This window comes from Dendropsophus ebraccatus, chromosome 9, assembly GCF_027789765.1.
Source record: "Dendropsophus ebraccatus isolate aDenEbr1 chromosome 9, aDenEbr1.pat, whole genome shotgun sequence".
Taxonomy (NCBI): Eukaryota; Metazoa; Chordata; class Amphibia; order Anura; family Hylidae; genus Dendropsophus; species Dendropsophus ebraccatus.
Window position 1 is genome coordinate 61,609,271 of NC_091462.1, and position 22,494 is coordinate 61,631,764.

Here is a 22,494-nt window from a genome sequence, read left to right on the forward strand (position 1 = left end):
GTCCTCTCCCCAGGGCCGTTTCTTGACTGGGCGGGCTGGGCGACGGCACGGGGCGCCGAGAGTTAGGGGGCGCTGGTGGATCCCCCTGGACCTCACACAGCCTGGGTTGGATAGCGCACCCGGCCGTCCGGCATCTCGCCCCCCCCAATCAGTCAGATGAGTGGCACGGGATGCTCATGTAAGCAACAATCCCATCCACAGCTGCCGCGACCGCGCTCATGTGACTTGCCCCGGCCGTCCCTGCGCCTCACCTACTGCCTGCACTATTCCAATCAGCGCAGAGCGTGAGCGTGGGGCCGCCCGTGGTGCACGCAGCCAATCAATGTGTTCGCCACGGCCGGCCACAGCGGCCCCACGCTCCCGCTCTGCGCTGATTGGAGGAGTGCGGGCAGTAGGTGAGGCGCAGGGATGGCCGGGGCAAGTCACATGAGCACGGTCGCGGCAGCTGTGGATGGGATCTGACAGACCAAGGGGCAAGATGCCGGGCGATGCGCACTACTACCGCTGCAGCACTAATCTGAGAGGTGAGAAGGCAGCCATCTATGTAATATGAAGTGGGGTAGTGTGTATGTGTGAGGAGGAAGGGGGGGGGGGGGTCAGAGGGATAGTGTGTGGAGGAGGGGGGGTTAGGGGGGGAAGTGTGTGGAGGAGGGGGGGTCAGGGGGGATAGTGTGTGGAGGAGGGGGGTCAGGGAGGATAGTGTGTGGAGGAGGGGGGGGGGTCAGGGGGGATAGTGTGTGGAGGAGGGGGGGGTCAGGGGGGATAGTGTGTGGAGGAGGGTGGTCAGGGGGGATAGTGTGTGGAGGAGGGGGGGTCAGGGGGGATAGTGTGTGGAGGAGGGGGGGTCAGGGGGGATAGTGTGTGGAGGAGGGGGGGTCAGGGGGATAGTGTGAGGAGGGGGGGGGGTTAGGGGGATAGTGTGTGGAGGAGGGGGGTTAGGGGGGATAGTGTGTGGAGGAGGGGGGGGGGTTAGGGGGGATAGTGTGTTGAGGAGGGGGGGTTAGGGGGGATAGTGTGTGGAGGAGGGGGGGTTAGGGGGGGGATAGTGTGTGGAGGAGGGGGGGATAGTGTGTGGAGGAGGGGGGGTCAGGGGGGATAGTGTGTGGAGGAGGGGGGGTCAGGGGGATAGTGTGAGGAGGAGGGGGGGTTAGGGGGGATAGTGTGTGGAGGAGGGGGGTTAGGGGGGATAGTGTGTGGAGGAGGGGGGGGTTAGGGGGGATAGTGTGTTGAGGAGGGGGGGTTAGGGGGGATAGTGTGTGGAGGAGGGGGGGTTAGGGGGGGGATAGTGTGTGGAGGAGGGGGGGATAGTGTGTGGAGGAGGGGGGGTTAGGGGGGGATAGTGTGTGGAGGAGGGGGGGGGTTGGGGGGATAGTGTGTGGAGGAGGGGGGGTCCGGGGATTGTGTGTGGAGAAGGGGGGGGGGAGTCAGGGGTATAGTGTGTGGAGAAGGGGAGTCAGGGGTATAGTGTGTGGAGGGGGGGGTCAGGGGGATTGTGTGTGGAGGAGGCGGAGGTCCGGGGGATAGTGTGTGGAGGAGGGGGGGGGGGGGGGTCAGGGGGGATGGTATGTGGAGAAGGAGAGTCAGGGGTATAGTGTGTGGAGGGGGGGGTCAGGGGAATAGTGTGTGGAGGAGGGGGGGTCAGGGGGATAGTGTGTGGAGGAGGGGGGGTCAGGGGGATAGTGTGTTAAGGGGGGGGGGGTCAGGGGGGCATAGTGTGTGTGGGGGGGGGGGGCGGTTAGGTGTGTGTTGATAGTGTGTGTGCTGGGGGGGGGGGGGGCGAATGGCGTAGTGTGTATGTGGGGGGGCGCCTTTATCAAGATTCGCCCTGTAGTCAAAATTACCTAGAAACTGCCCTGCCTCTCCCCCTGTACACAGACACCCCCCTCCCCATGCCCCCCCCCCCCACACACCGCAGTCCTCTCCCCCTGTATACAGACACCCCCCCCCCCCACACACACACACCCCAGTCCTCTCCCCCTGTGTACAGACCACACACATCAGTCCTCTCCCTCTGTATAGACCTCACACACCAGGCCCCTCCCCCTGTATACAGACCCCACACACACCAGTCCTCTCCCCATGTATACAGACCCCCCACACACCAGTCCTCTCCCTCTGTATACAGACGCCACCCCTCCATGTTGCTGTATATATTGCAGCTTCCTTTTCTTTGTTTCCGCGAACAGTACTGCAGCTCACTGCTTCCTACTTCCTGCTTGTAAGAACAACACAACTCCGCCCCTTCTGACCGAGGCCCCGCCCCTCCTGCTGACATCACACTCAAAGGAGAAGCTATAGCCTGACCCTTCATACCGAGAATGAGGCTTGGAATGCAAATGCTTCCTATGCACTGTTCAATGAGAGAGCTGTTACCACGCCCCATAGCGACCAAGCAAGTTGTAGCCAGTACGTCATTAGCCTTAGATACCGGCTGCTTAGGACCTCTGCTGCCGTGCGGTGACAGCCCTACTGCCCGGGATGAAGTTAACACGGAAACAGGTGCTGTCCCGGGCCAAGGCGTCCGAGCTGGACAGTGTGAGGAAGCTGAACTGCTGGTGAGTGTTGGGGCCGGATGGTGGCTGCCAGGACTTCTTGGTGCCCACAGCCCTATGACTCTCCAGGTTGTGTGTTTTGGACACAGCATTATACCCCTTTATGTCATATTTTCACCCTCATGTGATGGCTTGGGGTTTCCCCTACCAGGACCGCCAGCAGTCTCTTGGTGTATCTGGGAGAAGTACAGGCTGTGTGCTTCTCTCCCCAGCTCGCTGCTTCCTCTGTCTCATCGCAGGAGATGACTTAATAGACTTGGAGCCTCAGAGCAGCTGATCTTCTCACAGTTACATCTGATACTTGGTGGGGGTCTAAGCAGTGAGACTATGGATATGTCTGTATGACATGACAAAAATGGCAGTGCACTTTTTTCCATTTTATTCTATTTTTGGGGGGCAGACATGGGGGGGGGGGGGCGTCTAACAGTTTAGTTGCAGCTGTCCCTGTCATTGGTGTTGGTCAGTTTAAGAATCTCTCATCTGAGTTTTACAATGGCCTCAGGTTACAATATTTTCATGATCTGTTTTGGACCAAATCTGTCAGCTGTAATTCTCTTTCCAAACTACTGTCAGAGTAAGGAGACACATGTTACTTTTCATATATCCAGCTGTGCTTCTAGAAAAATACTTTGATTTTCTGCTACAAAGAGTCAAAGAGGCTTTTCCAGGCTCCTGATATGCAGCAAGCAGAATGTATGAAAGGGACCATGTCTCTACTTTCCCTTACCGCTATCTAGCTGTGTCAGCATTGACTTGAAGCTAGGGATGGTCCGAACCTGGTTCAGATGGGGTTCGTACGAACCCGAACCATCCTCAATGATTCCCGCTGTCTGCCCGCTCCGTGCAGCGGGCGGAACACCTGGAAAACTGGGATACAGCCATAGCCATAGGCTGTATCCCAGTTTTCCAGGCGGTCCTCCCGCTGTATCCGCCCGCTGCACGGAGCGGGCAGACAGCGGGAATCCGATGCCGAGCGTTGGGGTTCAGCCGAACCCGAACCTCGTCGGGTTCGGACCATCCCTACTTGAAGCTGTCAACATGACTTGAAGCTGACAGATTCCCTTTAAGACCAGGCTCTGTGCTACAGACAGTCAGGATCTGCAGAACATGCGAACAATTAGATAACTGACCGATAAAAGTGGCCAATAGAAGCTCTATTAGCTGTCTATTAGAGCCTCTCTATAGTACATTGTGATACTACATGTTTTATATTGCTTATTACTCGTGCCAGGAAGAGTTCTTCTTTTGTGTACTAGGTGAGGGTGACTTCCTTTATTTTTCTAGGACCCTGTGTGAGCTGTAAAGAACCTTGAAAACACTCTGGTCCTCTACATAAAGTAATTTATAGTCTCAGAGTTGTAAGAACTTGTTTTATCCATATTAGTTATCCGCTTACTTTTCTTGATTTTTTTTTTTTGAACCAATTACCAGTTTTCTATTGACTTTTGATCTTAAGATACAATGGTCATCCTGGAACTAATTAATATTGTAAGTTAAAGTGTACCTGTCATTATAAAAAAAAACATTTGACGTGTCATAGAGACATGTCAAAAGTTTTGATAGGTCTGAATCTGAATATTCATTGTGAGAATGATCCGGGTGAAGACTGTGCTAAGTGGGATGCTTTTCCATGTCATGTCACGTTTTTTTTCCCCCTCAGGTACTTAAAGGGGAACTATCAGCAGATTAGATTAATGTAACCTGCCGATAGCCCCCTATTGTGCAGAAGATGCCAAGAATGAAGGCAGTGCTCCTAACGGTCTTACTGGACCATGGACTAAAAGGCCAACTTCTGAGGATGAGGGTAAGAGACATACCTTCATCTTTGGTGTCTCCTGTGCAGTAGGGGGCCATTAGCAGGTTAATTAATCTAACCTGCTGATAGTTCCCCTGTATGGTAGCTGCACACGTACCGGATCCGCTGCGAATCCATGTAGTGGGAAGCTCAATGGGGTTACATACCCCCTGCAGCCCGGAGCATACATTACCTGCTTGGTGCCGTGGCTGCGTGTGTGGCTCCTGTCGGTCCCCATCAGCCAATCGGTGCATGGGCAGCACTGATTGGCTGATGGGGACCAATGGAAGCCGGGAGCCTCACGCGCAGCCATGGCGCCGAGCATGTATGCTCCGGGCTGCGGAGGGTTAAAGGGTCCGGGTTACATACTCGCAGCGGAATGAAAATTCTGCTGCAGGTATGTAACCCCATTGAGCTTCACACTACATGGATCCACAGCAGATTTTTTTGCAAACTAAAATCCGGTATGTGTAAAGGCACCCTTAACCTGCTGACTTTAAAATACAACCAATATACAGAGGCATAACAACAGGGTTCGCAACAGTCCCTATTGGGACCAGGCCTGCCAGCCCTGCTCACCACATGCTGTCACTTATCAGTTCCCCTGAATCGGCTTTCAAAATGACAGCTGGTTCCAGGGAACTATGCTGAGCAAGCCAGCAATCTGCTCTTAATGTATTCTAGTGAATCAGCATTCTGAAAATGAAACTGACAGCACAGATGTGTATATATGTGTGCTGCCAATTTCCACTTACCTGAAGTATTGCATGGGCATCTTTATCTTGACTGTCTAAACCAACATGTCGGTAAATAAAAAAAAAAAAAATTGTGCGGCAAGAGAGGTGTAAATGTGACACCGGCTTTTTCGCCCCAGTTACGGACCAATGACAGAGATGTGGTCCGAGAGTAGGGCAGAGAATCCAGTGTCCTTGTACACAAACAGGCCGGATTATACGACCAAGATAAATATGAAGTATGCAATGCTTACTTAATAGGTAACTAGCAGAACCGATTTATGCATACCCGTGCTATCGGTTTCCCATTAAAGGTGTTATCCAGCATTAGAAACATGGTCACTTGTCTCCAGTTCAGGTGCGGTTTGCAGTTAAAGTGTACCTATCATTCTAAAAAACTTGGTATGCCATAAGTTTTTATTGGTCCGGGTCTGAGTGTTTAGACCCGTACCAATTGTGAGAATGAGCTGGGAGAAGACTGCGCTAAGTGTGCTCCTCTCCCGGCTTCATGTCACATGATGTTAGGGTATGTATGTTCATACTGAGTAAATGTGGCAAAAATCCAACTGCCTCAGTGTCCCATAGTTTGTCTATAAGAGGGCTTGTGCTCTTTCGCTCCAGCCACTCTCCACACAAGGAACTGACATGTCAATTCTTTGAGCGGAGGCACGCGAGCCCTCCCATAGAGAAGCAGTTGGGCACTGAGGCCACGGAATTCCGCCACATTTGCTCAGTGTGAACATACCCAATTTGGTCTCTGTCACTGAAATATGATTACTGTGATAGAAAATATCACAGTAATCATAGTAATATAGAGAAAATGAATGTGTAAAAGTACAAAAAGTCAAAAACACACAAAAACACATAAAACACACACTTTTTATTATAGTAATAATTGCACTTTACTCCCAGATTACCCGTAGCCACCGCACGCTGCCCGTAGCCACCGCACGCTGCCCGTAGCCACCGCACGCTGCCCGTAGCCACCGCACGCTGCCCGTAGCCACCGCACGCTGCCCGTAGCCACCGCACGCTGCCCATAGCCACCGCACGCTGCCCGTAACCACCGCACGTTTCCCTTAACCACCCCAAATTGCCAGTGACCCCCTCCAGATTGTCTGTAATCACCCCAGATTGCCCGTAAACACCCCAAATTACATGTACCCACCCCAGATTACCTATAAGCACTTCAGTTTATCAGTAACAATCCCAGATTGTCTGTAACTCCTCCAGGTTGCACATAACCCCCCAAGGTTGCCCGTAATCACGCCAGATTACATGTAACCCTCCAGATTGCCTCTGACCACGTCACGTTGCCTCTGACTAGGCCACGTCGCCTCTGACCAGGCCACGTCGCCTCTGACCACGCCACGTCGCCTCTGACCACCGCAGGTTGCCTCTGACCACCTCAAATTGCCAATGACCCCCTCCAGATTGCGGTAACCATGCCAGATTAAAGGTACCCACCCCAGACTACCTATAAGCACTTAAAGTTTATCCCTAACCACCCCACATTGCCCGTAACCACCCCACATTGCCCGTAACCATCCCAGATTGTCTGTAAGCAGTGTGCCTTGCCCGTAACCACCCCACGTTGCCTGTAACCACCCCAGATTGTCTGTAAGCACTGCAGGTTGCCCGTAACCACCCCACTTTGCCCGAAACCACCCCACGTTGCCCGTAACCACCCAACGTTGCCCGTAACCACCCCACGTTGCCCGTAACCACCCCACATTGCCCGTAACCACCCCAGGTTGCCGTAACCACAGCAGGTTGCCCTTGACCACCATATGTTGTCCGTATCCAGCCCAGATTACCTGTAACCACCTCAGGTTGCCCATAACCACCCCAGACTGTCCGTAACCACCCCACATTACCTGTAATCTCATTTTTTTATTGTATTTTAGTAACTGCACTATTCTAATAAACATTACTAGCTGCGGTTTTGATCCAGTAAATTGGCGCTCCCTTCCTCTGAGCCCCGCTGTGTGCCCATACAGTGGTTTATGCCCACATATGGGGTACCGTTTTACTCAGGAGAGTAAAACCTGAAATTGAGAAACTTCAAACTAAACCAACATATTAGTGGAAATTTTTTTTTTAATTTTTACTGGCCAATTTTGAATACTTTCCTCTAATACCTGTGGGGTCAAAATGGTCCCCACATCCCAAGATGAATTCTTTGAGGGGTGTACTTTCCAAAATGGGGTGTCTTTTGAGGGGGATTCTATTCTGCTGACACCACAGGGGCACTGCAAACGCACCTGGCGCTCAGAAACTTCTTCAGAAAAATCTGCACTGAAAATGCTAATTGGCGCTCCCTTCCTTCTGAGCCCTGCTGTGTGCCCATACAGTGGTTTATGCCCACATATGGGGTACCGTTGTACTCAGGAGAACCTGCGTTACATATTTTTCATGATAAAAATGCATTTTTCGGTTCATAAACTGAATTACAAGTTTCTTAAAATCGCCTGGACTGTTGATTTCTGCAAAAAAAAAAATTAAACGACAGTGACTCTTTAACCCTTGATACCCTTCATTTAAGAGCGACTTTGGTACATTCCCTTAAAGAGCGACTTTGGTGCCAACTGTTTAAGAGTGACCTATATACTGTCCCTTGAAGACCCTTTGAAGAGCAACTTCAGCGTTGTCCCTTTAAGAACTTTAATACTTTCTAATGTACATTAATTATGGGAAATGCTCATATACTGCTATTTCCCTTAATTTAGTGTATCAGGAAGTGTTAGAATTCTCTCAGAACCAGTGATGTCACGACGAAGGGTGTAATTCCTATGGAGTGTCCAGCAGGGGGCGCTCTCTATATAGAAGTCAATGAGTACCATTGACTTCTATATATAGTGCGCCCCTGCTGGACACTCCATAGGAATTACAGTGTATGTAATGTAATGTTATGCACTGTACTTTTGTGACTTCATGAATACATTTTTGGAATACTTTGGGTAGCAAGTGTCCTTGCTCCCCAAAGTATCCCATAAATGTATTCAATGAATACATTTGCTGGGCACCGAGCAGGGAGGGAGAGAGGTGCTATCTACCTTCCCCCTCCCTCCCTGCTCGGTGCTGGGAACATATACAAAGTACTACTCCCTCATTATCTGCAGATAATGGGGGAGTAGTACCTGTGCTATCCCTATCACCGCCCGCGCCACCGCCGCTCACACAGGGGCTGTTTTTCATGCCCCCCGCCGCTCCCCCTCCTCTTCCCGGCTTCAAACTTACTATTGCGCCGCTGATTCCCCGCTGCCCGCGCCGCTCCTCACTATCCGGCCGGCCGCTGACTAACTTCCTCCCGCCCGCCCCGTTTGCACGCTCCGTTCCCGGGGCGTCCCTCACACTATCTGGCCGCCGCTCTCTGCTCTTGCATGCCGGCCGCGTCAGCCCGCCCCCACCGCAGCCGCGGACACCAGGAAGCGCTGTGCTCCGGGGTGGGGGCGGGCTGACGCGGCATGCAAGAGCAGAGAGCGGCGGCCAGATAGTGTGAGGAACGGGGCGCAGGAACGGGGCGCAGGAACGGGGCGTGCAAACGGGCGGGCGGGAGGGAGTCAGCGGCCGGCTGGATAGTGAGGAGCGGCGCGGGCAGTGGGGAATCAGCGGCGCGATAGTAAGTTTGAAGCCGGGAGGAGGAGGGGGAGCGGCGGGGGGCATGAAAAGCAGCCCTTGTGTGAGCGGCGGTGGCGGCGGCGCGGGCGGTGATAGGGATAGCACAGGTACATTATCTGCAGATAATGGGGGAGTAGTACTTTGTATATGTTCCCAGCACCGAGCAGGGAGGGAGGGAGGGGGGAGGTAGATGGCACTTCTCTCCCTCCCTGCTCGGTGCCCAGCAAATGTTTTCATTGAATAGATTTATGGGATACTTTGGGGAGCAAGGACACTTGCTCCCCAAAGTATTCCATAAATGTATTCATGAAGTCACAAAAGTACAGTGCATAACATTACATTACATACACTGTAATTCCTATGGAGTGTCCAGCAGGGGCGCACTATATATAGAAGTCAATGGTACTCATTGACTTCTATATAGAGAGCACCCCCTGCTGGACATTCCATAGGAATTACACCCTTCGACGTGACGTCACTGGTTCTGAGAGAATTCTAACACTTCCTGATACACTAAATTAAGGGAAATAGCAGTATATGAGCATTTCCCATAATTAATGTACATTAGAAAATTGTATAACTTTCCATAAGTAATAACATATAAAAAAATAATTTTGGCCGGACTTCTCCTTTAATCTCCTTTAATTTCCTTTAAGGCTATGTTCACACTACGTAAAATAACGGCCGTTATTTTCACCATTGTTTTCACCGGCCGGACTTTTGTGACCAAAACTACGGCCGTAGAATTACGATCGTACGGGCTAGTCGTGAAACTACGGCCGTTGTTTAATTTTGAATTTTTGAATTAGGGGTCTTTAAATATAAATTTCCTAAAAACAACAAATCCGATTGAAACCAAAAATAGATACCACACCTGCCACGACTGAGGGCGCAAAGTGGTTCGGGCTGTATTAATCGCAGAAGAATAGCTGGAAGAAGTAGAAGCGGAAGAACAATACGGATTACAATATAGTGCTTTTTCAAGCACTTTAATAATGGATGTGCAATTTAGGCTACATCTTGTACATACCCTGTTTGCCAGGTACATTTGGGGGGGGGGGGGAGATTTATCAAAGGATGTAAAATATACACTGGTGTAAACTGCCCACAGCAACTAATCACATCTTAGTTTTCAGTTCTGAGGAGGAGCTGTAATTGGTTGCTATGGGCAGTTTACACCAGTGTATATTTTACACCCTTTGATAAATCTCCCCCTTGGTGTATACCTCGGCAGCCTGTCAAAAATGGATGCAGTGAACGGAAAGTGGGCCCATTGAATATATTGGGCTGAATATAGTCAGCAAGTGACACTGCCAGCATGTACTGTATGGGGGAGATTTATCAAACATGGTGTAAAATGAAACTGGCTCAGTTGCCCCTAGCAACCAATCAGATTCCATCTATCATTTTCTAAAGAGTTTGTGAGGAATGAAAGATAGAATCTGATTGGTTGCTAGGGGCAACTGAGCCAGTTTCACTTTACATCATATATGATAAATCTCCCCCTATATGTTTATTTTGTAGGACCTAAAAATGTCTCTTGGTGCACTTTTCGTTCCTGCAAAGTAAACATTTACATTCTCTGTTAAGGTACTATTACTAATAAATAATAAATGTGATAATAAATGTAAATGAGCGCCGATCTGCTATATCAGTGCTCGTTTACTAGGCCTATTACACGGCCCAATAATCGTTTAACAAGGGCTGCAGGGACATCGTTACTGATGTCCTTGCAGCCCTTGTTTAAACTTTATACATTACCTGTCCAGGCTGCAGGGCTCCTCTTGTTCTGTGCTTCTCCCCGGGTCTGTGCGCTCCAGCTTCTGCGTGGCCTGTCTCAGCTGACAGGCCACTCAGCCAAACACTGCCTGCGGCGATCCCGGACAGTGATTGGCTGAGCGGCCTGTCAGCTGAGACAGGCCGCTGAGAAGCTGGAGCGCACGGGACCCGGGGAGAAGCACAGAGCAAGAGGAGTCCTGCAGCCTGGATAGGTAATGTGTTCTTCTTTGCATATCATCAGCGCCGGCCGCGCACCGCTATTACAGGTAGCGATGCGCGGTTGGCGCCCGACATTGGTCAGAACCTATATTAATGTTCAGCTGATGACAACGATCATTGGCTGATCGTTGTCTTTGTTACACGGAATAATAATCGGCCGGATAGGGCCGATTCGGACAATTATCGTTTCATGTAATAGTACCCTTAACTAAAGAGCTGTACTGGTTTTAAGTACTAAACTGAGAATTTATATAGTTATGTGATTTGTATTCAGGTAGTTTATATTATACTGTGAAATTTGTACTTTGTACCTCAAAATTATAAACATATATTTTTCTTTATTACAGGGGAAGCCGTCTTACTGATGTAAGTAATATCTGTATGTCTTGGGAATCATACTTCATCTGTTGTGCGAATATTTTTATTAAAGTATTTTTATTTATTATTGCCCACCAAGTGTTATACAAATCACCAATACACACATATTACGGGAAATGCTTATGAAGTGCTTTTTTCCCTGCACTCACTACAGGCCCGGATTAGTAATCTGGCAAATGGGGCAAATGCCCGCTGGGCTGCCAGGATTACCAATCTGGGGACCGCCGGTCCTGGTCTCCCTGTGCACTGGCCCTCAGCATTGGCTGCAAGAATAGCGCAGCTGACCGCTGCACTATTTATTCAGCCTCTGCAGAGGGCCGGTGCCATATCCATTTAACTGTGAGCGTTCAAGATAAACGCTCACAGTTTGCAGCGGCCGCGCTCTGCCTCTGACAGAGCCAGGAAGCTATTGGCCCCCAGCCCTGCCAGTCACTCTTGTGGCCGGCCGGTCTCCTTAGCTGGAAGGTGTCAGGGCCGGCCTGGGGCCGCAGATGTGCCGCGCGCAGGCACGTCTGCAGGAACCTACACTAGGCCCACAGTGGCTGACGTCACTTCCCTGGCGCGCCACTGAGGACCTGTGAGGAGAGAGGGGCGCTGCAGCAGGGAGCAGGTGCAGTGGACCGAAGATCTGGGAGGATGAAGCTGCTGGGGAGCGAGGTGAGAGGTCAGAATGTGTTTGTTTGTTTTTTTTTTTTTTAACCCCCTTTACATGTGGCCATGGGTGTGGGGGGCAGGGCTGTGGAGTCAGAGCTAGTTTTGGCTAGAGTCGGAGTCTGAGTTAGAGTCAGAACTAGTTTTGGCTGGAGTCGGAGTTTGAGTCGGGAAAAAAATGTACCGACTCCAGCTTTAAAAAAAATCTTAGAAATTAAAAAAAAAATTAGATTTGAGCTTTGATATGAATTTTATAAGTTTTTCTCATCAATATATTTTATGAGCAACATTCTAATAGGACACTGGCCCTATTAGATAAGGGTGGTCGGGGAAAAAGTTGTCAGCCACTATTTGGCCGTTTGTTTCTAAGCTGGTGTGTATGTATGTATGTATGTATGTATGTATGTATGTATGTGTGCTATGGCTGCAGTGTGCTGTGTGTGCTATGGCTGCAGCAGGCTGTGTGTGTGTATGTATGCATGCATGAGTGTATGCTATGGCTGCAGCAGGCTGTGTGTGTATGCTATGGCTGCAGCAGGCTGTGTATGTGTATGTGTGTGTGTGTGTTATTGCGTGCCCCCACAGTGACCCTCAACATCACTATGTACAACCCCTCTCTATCAGTATGGCTGACCCCTCTGTATTACAGGGATTTGGCATTGTTAGCAGTGTTTCTTTGTGTATGGTGAGTAGTTAGAAACATAGAAGACTGTCAGCAGGAAAAAACACCTGCTCCATCTAGTCTAGTTCTGAGTTGTTCAGGACATGGAGGCTAGAAACTGGCTGCATCCACTGCACACACAGGAGAATCTGCTTTATATACAGTATTCCTTTATTCACTCAGAAGTCGCCCCAGGATCATGTAGGACATTAGGGAGAAGCTGCTGAGCCAGTGTGATAAATTACTCCCCTGGTATATGACTGGCCATTTATGAAGGAGCAGGAGTCTGAGTCGGTCCTGATAAAATTCAGGAGTCGGAGTCGGAGTTGGTCCTGATAAAATTCAGGAGTCTGAGTTGGAGTCGGAACTGCGGCTTACTGACTCCACAGCCCTGGTGTGGGTGTGTGTGTGTGGGGGGGGGGGGGCTTTTTGGGGCTCTATATGGGGATGCACAGCAGGGGACTATTCTATTATTGGGGATGCAGGGGAGGCTATTCTATATTGGGGGATGCAGGGGAGGCTATTCTATATGGGGGGATGCGGGGGGGGGGGGCTATTCTATATTGGGGGGATGCGGGGGGCTACTCTATATGGGGGGATGCACAAGGGGGCTATTTTATATGGGGGGATGCACAGGGAGCTATTCTATATGGGGGGATGCAAAGGGGGCTATTCTATATGGGAGGATGTTCAGGGGAGCTATTCTATATGGTGGGATGCACAGCAGGGGGTTCTATATGGGGGATGTACATATAGAGGAGGGGGGCTATTCTATATGGGGGGGGATGTACAGCAGGGGGAGCTATTCTATATGGAGAGATGTGCAGCGGGCGGTGGGGGTGGCTATTCTATATGAAGGGATGTATCGATGGAAATGTTGCTGGAGCAAGAAGCCTAAAAAGTTTGTCTTAAGAGAAACAGATTGCTGAACTCAGGGAGACCAGCCAAAAGACAACACTGCCGGCTGCTAGTGAAAGCGCTCAATGCAGTGAAGTCCTAGGTGCATTGCCCCCTGGAAAACATGAATATGCAAAAGAGGAGCCTGTGGAGCCTCATTGAAGAGTCTCAAAACACAGGACTAGCCAGATATCCCTCCGGGAAGGACCCAGCCAAGGGGCAGCTCCTGTTAGGAAACCACCAAATCCACCATATTAAGTGGCCCTATAAGTCAATGTAATGACAAGGGATAAACCAAGGCTAGGTAACCATCCACATACAGGGGCAATCTGCTCCACATACTAGGCATTGCTCCCACCTAGCCAGAATCCTGCTCCACACTGATGAGGGGCAACGCCCTGAAACAGCTGTATGTTGATGGTTACCTAGCCTTGGTTTATCCCTCTTCATTACACTGACTTATAGGGCCACTTAATATGGTGGATTTGGTGGTTTCCTAACAGGAGCTGCCCGTTGGCTGGGTCCTTCCCGGAGGGATATCTGGCTAGTCCTGTGTTTAGAGACTCTTCAATGAGGCTCCACAGGCTCCTCTTTTGCATAAAATGTTTGTCTGGCAGATCCCCTGGAGATGAGTCATGGCCAGAGAAGCCTTCATGAAGGCCAGAGCCAGATGGAGAAGAAAAGGAAAAGTGGACGTCTCTTCATGCAGAGAAGACGCCTACTGTGAGTCACAGGATGTAACTGCACTATAATCACTTATAAGATCTGCAGAACCTTTATACAACTGGGATCTACCTCGGTATCAGGGGTGTCAAACTTCGGCCCTCCAGGTGTTGCAAAACTACAGTTCCTGTCATGCTTTAGCTGTCCAGGCATGATGGGATTTGTATTTTTGTAACAGCTGGAGGGACGGAGTGTGACACCTGTTTTCTATTGTCACTGGTTTGGGAGAATGTTGGTCTTTATATAGTGGCTGGTATTTGGGGACAGTATAGTGGTATTATCCAGTCACCGTATGGTGACAGTAGTGGGCATGGTGGGATAGTATTGCTCGTCCTGTGTATTCTGGTATTATTGGTAATATTAGTGTTTTATATAGTGGATTGTATTCAGTCACAGTATAGGGGTATTAGTCATTATGTGGTGGTAATGGCAGTGCTCATGGTGTGGTGATATTATTTGTTACTTATATACTGGTAGTATTGGCAATATTGGTGGGTTTGCTTAGTAACAGTATGGGAGTAACGAGTACAGTATATAATGAAAAAAGTTATGGTCAGCACTTCCAAGAGTAAAAAATTTCTTTATTTCTTCGCTTTAAAATCCATGTCACAATTCCAATAAATATACAAGGCACGATCTGACGCGTTTCTGGCACTCAGCCCTTAGTCATAGATAACGTGTACAGTATGGTGATAATACTTGCTTAGGCCCTCTTTACACGTCTGGAAAAACCACCCGGATTTCCGGACGCATAGACTTTCACTGGACACGGACACCCTTCCGGAAAAATCCGGAAGGGTGTCAGTTCCAGAAAATAGGACCGGATTTTTTAGAACCGGTCCTATTTTCGTCCGAAAATCCGGCCCGGACGCCTCCATAGAAGTGTATGAGAGCGCCCGGGCCCCTGATACACATCCTGAAAGCGTCCGGAGTTTCACTCACCCGGACCACCTTCCGCCGCTGTCCCCAGTCTGCCCCGACCTCCTGCTGCCTCCTCCTCCACTCCCAGTACCTCCCCGACCCGCCGTAAAAGCCTCCCCCGCCCTCGGCCACTCGCGACAACCCCGGCCACTCGTGGCACCAAACACCCGCCCCCCCCCCCCAATGCCATCCCCGACACCGCCCACTAGATCTCTGCCCCACCCCCCACCGACGACAGCGGACATCGCCCACCAGACAGCAGATCAGGAGACCAGTACAGGTGAGATTCCCCCCCCCCCCCCCCCCCCCCCCCCCCCCCCCCCCCCAAGAATTAAAACTGCCACCATGTCCTGCTAAGAGGTCATGATGGGAGTTGTACTTCTGCAGCCTGTGGCCATCCAGGTTGCAGAAGTACAACTCCCACCATGCCCTGCTGACAAGTCATGATGGGAGTTGTACTTCTGCAGCCTGTGGCCATCCAGGTTGCAGAAGTACAACTCCCATCATGTCCTGCAACCTGGGGTGACCACAGACTGCAGAAGTACAACTTCGATTATGACCTGTCAGCTGGGCATGATGGGAGTTGTACTTCTGCAAGCTGTGACCATCCAGTTTGCAGAAATACATCTCTGATTGTGCCCTATTTTTCTTCTGATCAGGAAATCCTGAAGGTTTTTCCTGATGGTTTTCTGATGGTTTCCTGAAGGTAAAAGCTGATTACTGTCAGGAAATCTTGATACTTTCCTGATGACATTTAAGGCCTCCTGATTAGGATTTCCTGACAGTAAAAACTGACACGGACGTGTGAATTGGGCCTTACATGACTGTATTTTGCACAGAAAATTATAGATAGATAGATAGATATCCAGTAGGAAATAGCTATCTAGCAGCTTATTATGTAGCTTTGATTACACATGAGATCACAACCAGCAGACACATTTTAATAAATAAAACCTTACTACTTATACCGCCATTATAAGGAGTGCAGACATAGTCAGGATAAAAGGGATTTAAAAAATATAGTAACTTTTGTCCAAAAATAGCACCATGCCTGTCCTCAGACTGTGTGTGGTATTACAACTTGGCGCCATTCACTTCAATGGAACTGAGCTGCAATGCCTCACACATACTAAAAAAGAGTATGGCACTGTTTCTGGAAGAAAGTGGCCATGTTTTTCTTCTTTAAAGGGAATCTGTGAGGTCCATACCAGGTCTAGAGCTGTAGATCTCAGCAGACAGGTGTGAGGGAGATATCACTGACAGGACCTTTAGTCCAGTTAAAACTTTTATAACTGGACTAAACCGCAGCACCACCCTTTATGTCCATCAGTCAGAGCAGGCAGGGGCGGGGGCAGAAGTTGCTGCTGTGACTCTGCTCCACCTCTGTGACACTTCAGCTGGTAATGAACAGAATGATTATAGAGGTTTACACTGGACTAAAGATCCAGTCCCTGACCTGTACGCTGGGATCTACAGCTCTGTACCTGGTATAGAGCTCACAGGTTCCCTTTAAGGGCACGTTCATACCTAATCCATTGCAATTTTGATGCTTTTGATTAAATCAGTTGAAATAAATGCATAAATATGCCACATCAAATCCACAGCAGATCATGTTATAGCATTATTTTTAGGTGCTGATGGTGGGGTTCACATGTTTAAGGCAGTAGTGGGGGACATGGCTAAATCAAGCAGAATTTGCTTCAGGGTGTGTTTCACACCGCTATCCATGATAAGGTATGTGGGCTGCTGGGGTTTAATTGTCAAGGCTGAATTTGAGTCCCAGTCCGGCCCTGACTCATGACTGCATCAAGGCTTCACTTCCTGGATAACATGGTGATGTCACGACCTGTCTCCCAGAGCTGTGCGGGCTGTGGCTGCTGGAGAGGATGATGGCAGGGGGACACTGAGGGAGACAGGACACTGGAGGGACACTGAGCATCCCCCTGCCATCATCCTCTCCAGCAGCCACAGCCTACACAGCTCTGTGAGTCGGGTCATGACATCACCATGTTATCCAGGAAGTGAAGCCTTGATGCAGTAGTAAGTGCAGGGAAAAAGCACTTCATGTGCATTTCCCCTAATAAGTGTATATTGGTAATTTGTATAACTTTGGGGGGGGGGGGGGGGCAATACAATACAATACTTTAATAAAATTTTTTGCTGTACTTCTACTTTAAGTATTAGGACGTACTACTGAGTTGTATACGCTGACTACTTGCACATAAGGGGAAGTCTGTGTGCGCTTAATTCACAACATGTTGTAAAACTAGGACACTGTTCCCAAGAAAGTATTTTTTTAAATCAATAGGTTGGAACCATGACTAGGAGGGCTCCCTGGTGGACTATCTCAGTAAAGTATAGGGAAAGGATCTTTCCTGCTTCCTAATTAAATCCATCCTTCCAGGCCCTAAGTGGTATGTTTTATTAATGTTACTTGGTAGTGACATCTTCATCTTTCATCTTCTCAGTTCCAGATGTTTGAGGTTATTTATTTTTTTTCAATTTGGTTTTCAGGTCCGCATCACAAAGGGCAATTATCACTGATAAAAATGACATAGTAGGATATTTATCAAGACCAGTGTATCTGTACACATCAGAGTCCAGGGAGCCGAGAGTAATGACAGGCAGGCTCTATGCAAAGATCGCCGATAACACTGATCTATGTTATGGCATAGCATAGATCAGTATATGCAATCTAATGATTGCATGTTTAACCCCTAGACGACTAAGGACGTACCGTTACGCCCTGAAAGTCTGTGCCCAGACGACCCTGGGCGTGACGCTACGTCCTGACCTTTGAAGTGCTCCGCTTCATAGGAGGTGGGGGCCGACTGCAGTAAGCAGCCGCCACCTCACCGTTAATGACAGGTTGCAACGATCGCACTGCAGCAAGTCATTAACCCCTAAACACCGCAATCTAGGCGCGACCGCGGCATTTAAGTGTAAGTGACAGGGGGAGTCCCCTGTCACTTACTGATCGGGACCCCCGCGGTGTGACTGCGGGGGTCCTGATCGCTGTATCTGACCGTCGGAGGTCTCTTACCTGCCTCCGTGCGGTCCGATCGGCTTTCTGCTCAATGAGCCTGCCACAGCCTATTACACTGATCGCTAAAATACTTTAGGCAGAATTTAAAGAGGACCTGTCACAGGCTCCCGACCCCCAGTAAGATCCTCTTATACGTACCTCATCCCGCTGCCGGAGCCGGTCCCGACACAGAGATATCCCCGTCAGAAGCAGGCGCGCGCGCTCTGGAGAGAGGTCCGGCGCCCATAGAGAATGAATGGAGCCGGACTCATCTCTGTAGCTCCGGCTTCTGACCGGGATATTTCCGTCCCGGGACCGGCTCCGGCAGCGGGACTCGGCAGGATGAGGTACATATAAAGGGATCTAGCTGGGGGTCGGGAGCCTGTCACCCCGGCACGGGGGTGACAGGTCTCCTTTAAGCATAGAAACTACATACATACAGTATACTGTAACTGTGTTGCAATGACCTAGACAGTTATTAATTATAAAATTAAATAAGCAAACTTTCTGTTTTAAGGTGATATCAGTGAGTGCTGGAGACTCTATTTATTCATCTCCTTACCTTCTGTATTGTTTGATATTAAAGCCATGTAGTAATTTGGTTATTTTATTTATTTATTTATTTTTTCAGATCTCAATATGTTCTGAGCTTCCAAACATTGAAGTTATAACATTAAGGTAGGAGTTTTTTTTTATATGGCATAAACATTTCAGGTTCTTAAAGCATCAGTTGACAAAAATTTTCTTATTTGCCCCCCACTAGGCGCTGGCGTGTATACTCACCACAGGTGATCTGTGTCCCGCAGCACCGTTCAAATCTGCGTGCTCCTATCACCTTCTGCTGTGACTCCTCTTCTGTCTCCTGTAATTGAATGCTGGAAGTCAGGCTTTACAATGCATTCTCTATGGGAGAGCGTGACTTCCGGCATTCAATCACAGGAGACAGAAGAGGGGTCACAGCAGCAGATGACGGGAGCACGCGCCGGATTTGAACAGCGCCACAGGACCGGAACTAAGCCACGCCGCGGGACACTGATCACCTGTGGTGAGTATACGTGCCAGCGCCTAGTGGGGGGGGTCAATAATAAAATTTTGTGAACTGCTTCTTTAAAGGCCCCTGTAGGTCACATTGTATAGCTCCTGAGTTTTCTTAAAGCAGACCTATCAGGATAATTGAGCTATCCAAGCTGCTGACAGGTCCATAAAGAAGTTGGGGAGAGGGGTCCGTACCCATAATGTTGATCATGCAGCCTGCATGGCTATGATAAAAGGCCTGGGCACTTGTGGCAGCCAAGACCTTCTACAACAATTGTCTGAATGGTACAGGCTACATGTCAGACTACAGGAATGTATGAACTCTCCTTTCCCCCCTCTTTATGGGCCTGTCAGCAGTTTTGGTAACTCAAAACTTATAATAAGTCTTCTTTAATATCTGTGTGGAATTCCTACTCCTTTTGAAGATTTGTAATTGTGTTGGAGGTTTTCCATTTCTTCCATGTTTCAGTTCTTTGTGTTGAATAGTAAACAAAGGGAAGAAAGGACCCTGCCCATGAGGGCAATCTACAATCTTGTTCATGTCTTAGTCCACATAGATGATACTGTAATCCACTATGGCTTCTCAGTGTGGAAGTACATTTATCTTGGGGCATCAGTAATTGCTTACCTGAGGTCGTAACTAATGCCCTTTCTTCATGGAATGATGTAGACACATGCATGCATTTTCCAGAACACCAAGCTAACAAAAGTTCTGCTGTTGTAGAGGTAGTCACTCTTTTTTTCAAAGTTTTTTTTAAAGTTTTTCATCCTTCATGTTGAACATTGAGAGACTAAATTCCAATCTGGGTGGTTGAGTTCTAAGGCAATCATGCAAAGCTTAAAAGAGCACTCTGGGCTTTTGGCAGAGTGCTCGGGAGGGAGAGAATGAGAGACATTCCAGCCACTCCAGCGCTGGTGACGGTATCCCACAGCTCCAGTCCCCCGGTTTTCGTTTATGGCGTTCACCGTGCAGGAACAATAATGTTATATTTAAATAGATCGGACAGTTCTGTTTTTAGTTTTATGATGGGCAAGGGGGTATATTAACCCCTTATGGTCCAAGCCAATCCTAGTTTTTTGCGCTTTTGCTTTTTCCATTTTATTTTTAAAAGATCCAGAGAGAAATAATATAGGACGTCACTCACCGATGCAATATACAATCCGGCTTTATTCAAGTGTAACAACACAACGTGGTTCGTCATATTCTCTCCCCCACGTTGTGTTGTTAAACCTGAATAAAGCCGGATTGTATATTGCACCGGTGACTGCCGTCCTTTATTATTTATTATTTCTCTCTGGCTCATTTGCTACAAATGTTTGTTCTGGGACTGAGCACCGCAGTGCAGCTGGTGGACATGGCGGTCTAGGACCGGAGAGTGGGGAGCCAGGCTGTGCGCTTTTCTTTTCTTTTTTTTTATTGTTTTTGTTTAAAAGTCCATAGCACTTCCATTTTTTCACCTAGAGACCCACATGAGCCCTTATTTTTTGCGGCACCAATTGTACTTTGCAATGACAGGCTTTATTTGTCCATAAAATATGCATTGAAACCGTAAAAAACTCATTCACATATTTCATTTGTCTGTTTTTAAAAAATTAAAACCTAAAAAACAAAGTGTTTAAAATTGCACTATTCCCATCCTTTATAACTCTTTTATTTTTTTTGTCTATGGGGCTCTATGAGGTGTCACTTTTTGCGTCATGATCTGTACTTTCTATCGGTACCTTGTTTGAGTATATGTGACTTTTTGATCACTTTTTAATAGTTTGGGCAATTACGAACGTGACAATGCCAGATATGTTTATTTATTTATATTTATAAAATGGGAAAAGGGGTGTGATTTGGACTTTTATTAGGGGAGGGGATTTTTTTATTAATTAAAAAAAAATTACTTACTAAATTTTTTACTTTAACTAGGAGTCCATCTGGGGGACTTCTATATACACAGCATTGATATCTCATAGAGATCAATGCTGTGTATATACACAGCAATGAACAATAAGATCAGTTGATCCATTGCTCCGGGCTGCTGCAGCCTGGAGCAATGTATTGCCAAGCCAGTATCAGCGTCACTGCGGCGGTACCCCTCTCTGAACTCCCCTTGCACCGCCATGACATACCAGGTACATGGGACGCGAAGGGGTTAATCTTTTATTACACTTTTTTTGTTAACACTTTTATTTTACAGTAAAACATACAATCATTAGATTGCATATACTGATGAATGCTATGCCATAGCATAGCATAGATCAGTGTTATCGGCGATCTATGCATTGAGCCTGCCTGAGAGCAGACTCTATGCATGGATAGCCGATCCGACAGGACAGAGGTAAGTGACTTACCCCCGCCTCTTGGTACAAGCGATCAAAACCCCCGCAGCATGGCTTGTCCTGTCACTGAGTACCTTAAACTCATTTTAACTCCTTGACGCCTAGGGCGTACTTCTATTCCTTGGGGCAGGTAGGAGAGTTCAGAAAGGGGTCACGCCATGGCTATCAGCAGCTGGGGACCACGGCTATTAGCGAGTGTGGGCCAATCGATGTACCCGGATAATTAGCCATTTAAATGCAGCTATTTAAAGGCAGCACAGTGGCTTAGTGGTTAGCACTGTAGGGCTGGGTTCAAATCCCACCAAGGACAACATCTGCATCTGTATGTTCTTTCCGTGTTCGCGTGGGTTTCCTCCGGGTACTCCGGTTTCCTTCCACACCCAAAGACATACAGATAGGTGAAGTGCTGCGGAATCTGTGTGTGCTATACAAATTTGAAGAAAAAAAAAAAAAGCTGTTAAAACTGACTGCTGCTTTTAAATGGCTTTTATTCTCCGTGCACAGTGGTCTAATGGTCAATTGGTTTTGCAAAAAAAAAGGGCTCGTGTGGGTCTTTAGGTGACAAATGCAAGCGATATGGGCTTTTAAACAGGAAAAAAAATTAAACTTGGCCTGGTCATCAAAGGGTTAACAACAACCATAATAACCAATCTGCACTCCTGTTCTTTGCTGCAAGGATTCTGGTCCAGTTAGGTCTTTCTGTGTATGCTGCAATGAGTATTGATCAAAGTATTCACTGGGTTAAACTTGTGGGCCCAGACTGAAGTTTGCTTTTTGTAGTTGCACACAGATGTCAGCTGACACCCACAGCATATAGTGTGGGTTCAGCTCCTGAGCCACACTATATGCAATGACTGCCGGGCCACCGTGAAAAGGCGAATCAGCTGTCGTTATCACTTTCAAAATCAACAGTAGATGTGATATAAAGCAAATTTGCAATACACATTCATTTTTGTTATCATGCTGTAGAACGAATGTATACTTACCAGAAATCCGGTTAAAAAAAAAAAAAAAAAAAAGACTAAACCCGGAGTCAATGTGTTTGTCAGTCAAATTACTGCCATCTCTGTGAGCACTCAGATGACCTGAGAAACACGGGACTTCCAGTGTTTACTCTTTGGAAAAAAAGAGTCAGTGTTTTTCATGATAACTTTAAAAAAATAATGAATGTATGT

At 48.2% G+C, this 22,494-nt stretch overlaps 1 protein-coding gene across 2 annotated transcripts in view; it reads left to right on the forward strand.

The window, feature by feature from the left end:
- Positions 1-2,310: 2,310 nt before the first annotated feature.
- The window catches only part of CFAP410 (cilia and flagella associated protein 410), a 33,182-nt gene continuing 12,998 nt past the window's right edge, over positions 2,311-22,494 (forward strand). The window contains exons 1-3 of one of the 2 annotated variants that reach the window (XM_069985320.1): positions 2,390-2,555; positions 11,048-11,066; positions 18,588-18,634. In XM_069985320.1, the coding sequence (XP_069841421.1) occupies positions 2,479-2,555; positions 11,048-11,066; positions 18,588-18,634 (143 nt within the window). In that variant the 5' untranslated portion in view covers positions 2,390-2,478. Of the gene's footprint in view, positions 2,556-11,047; positions 11,067-18,587; positions 18,635-22,494 lie in introns of both variants that reach the window. The other variant, XM_069985319.1, reaches the window with a different exon arrangement.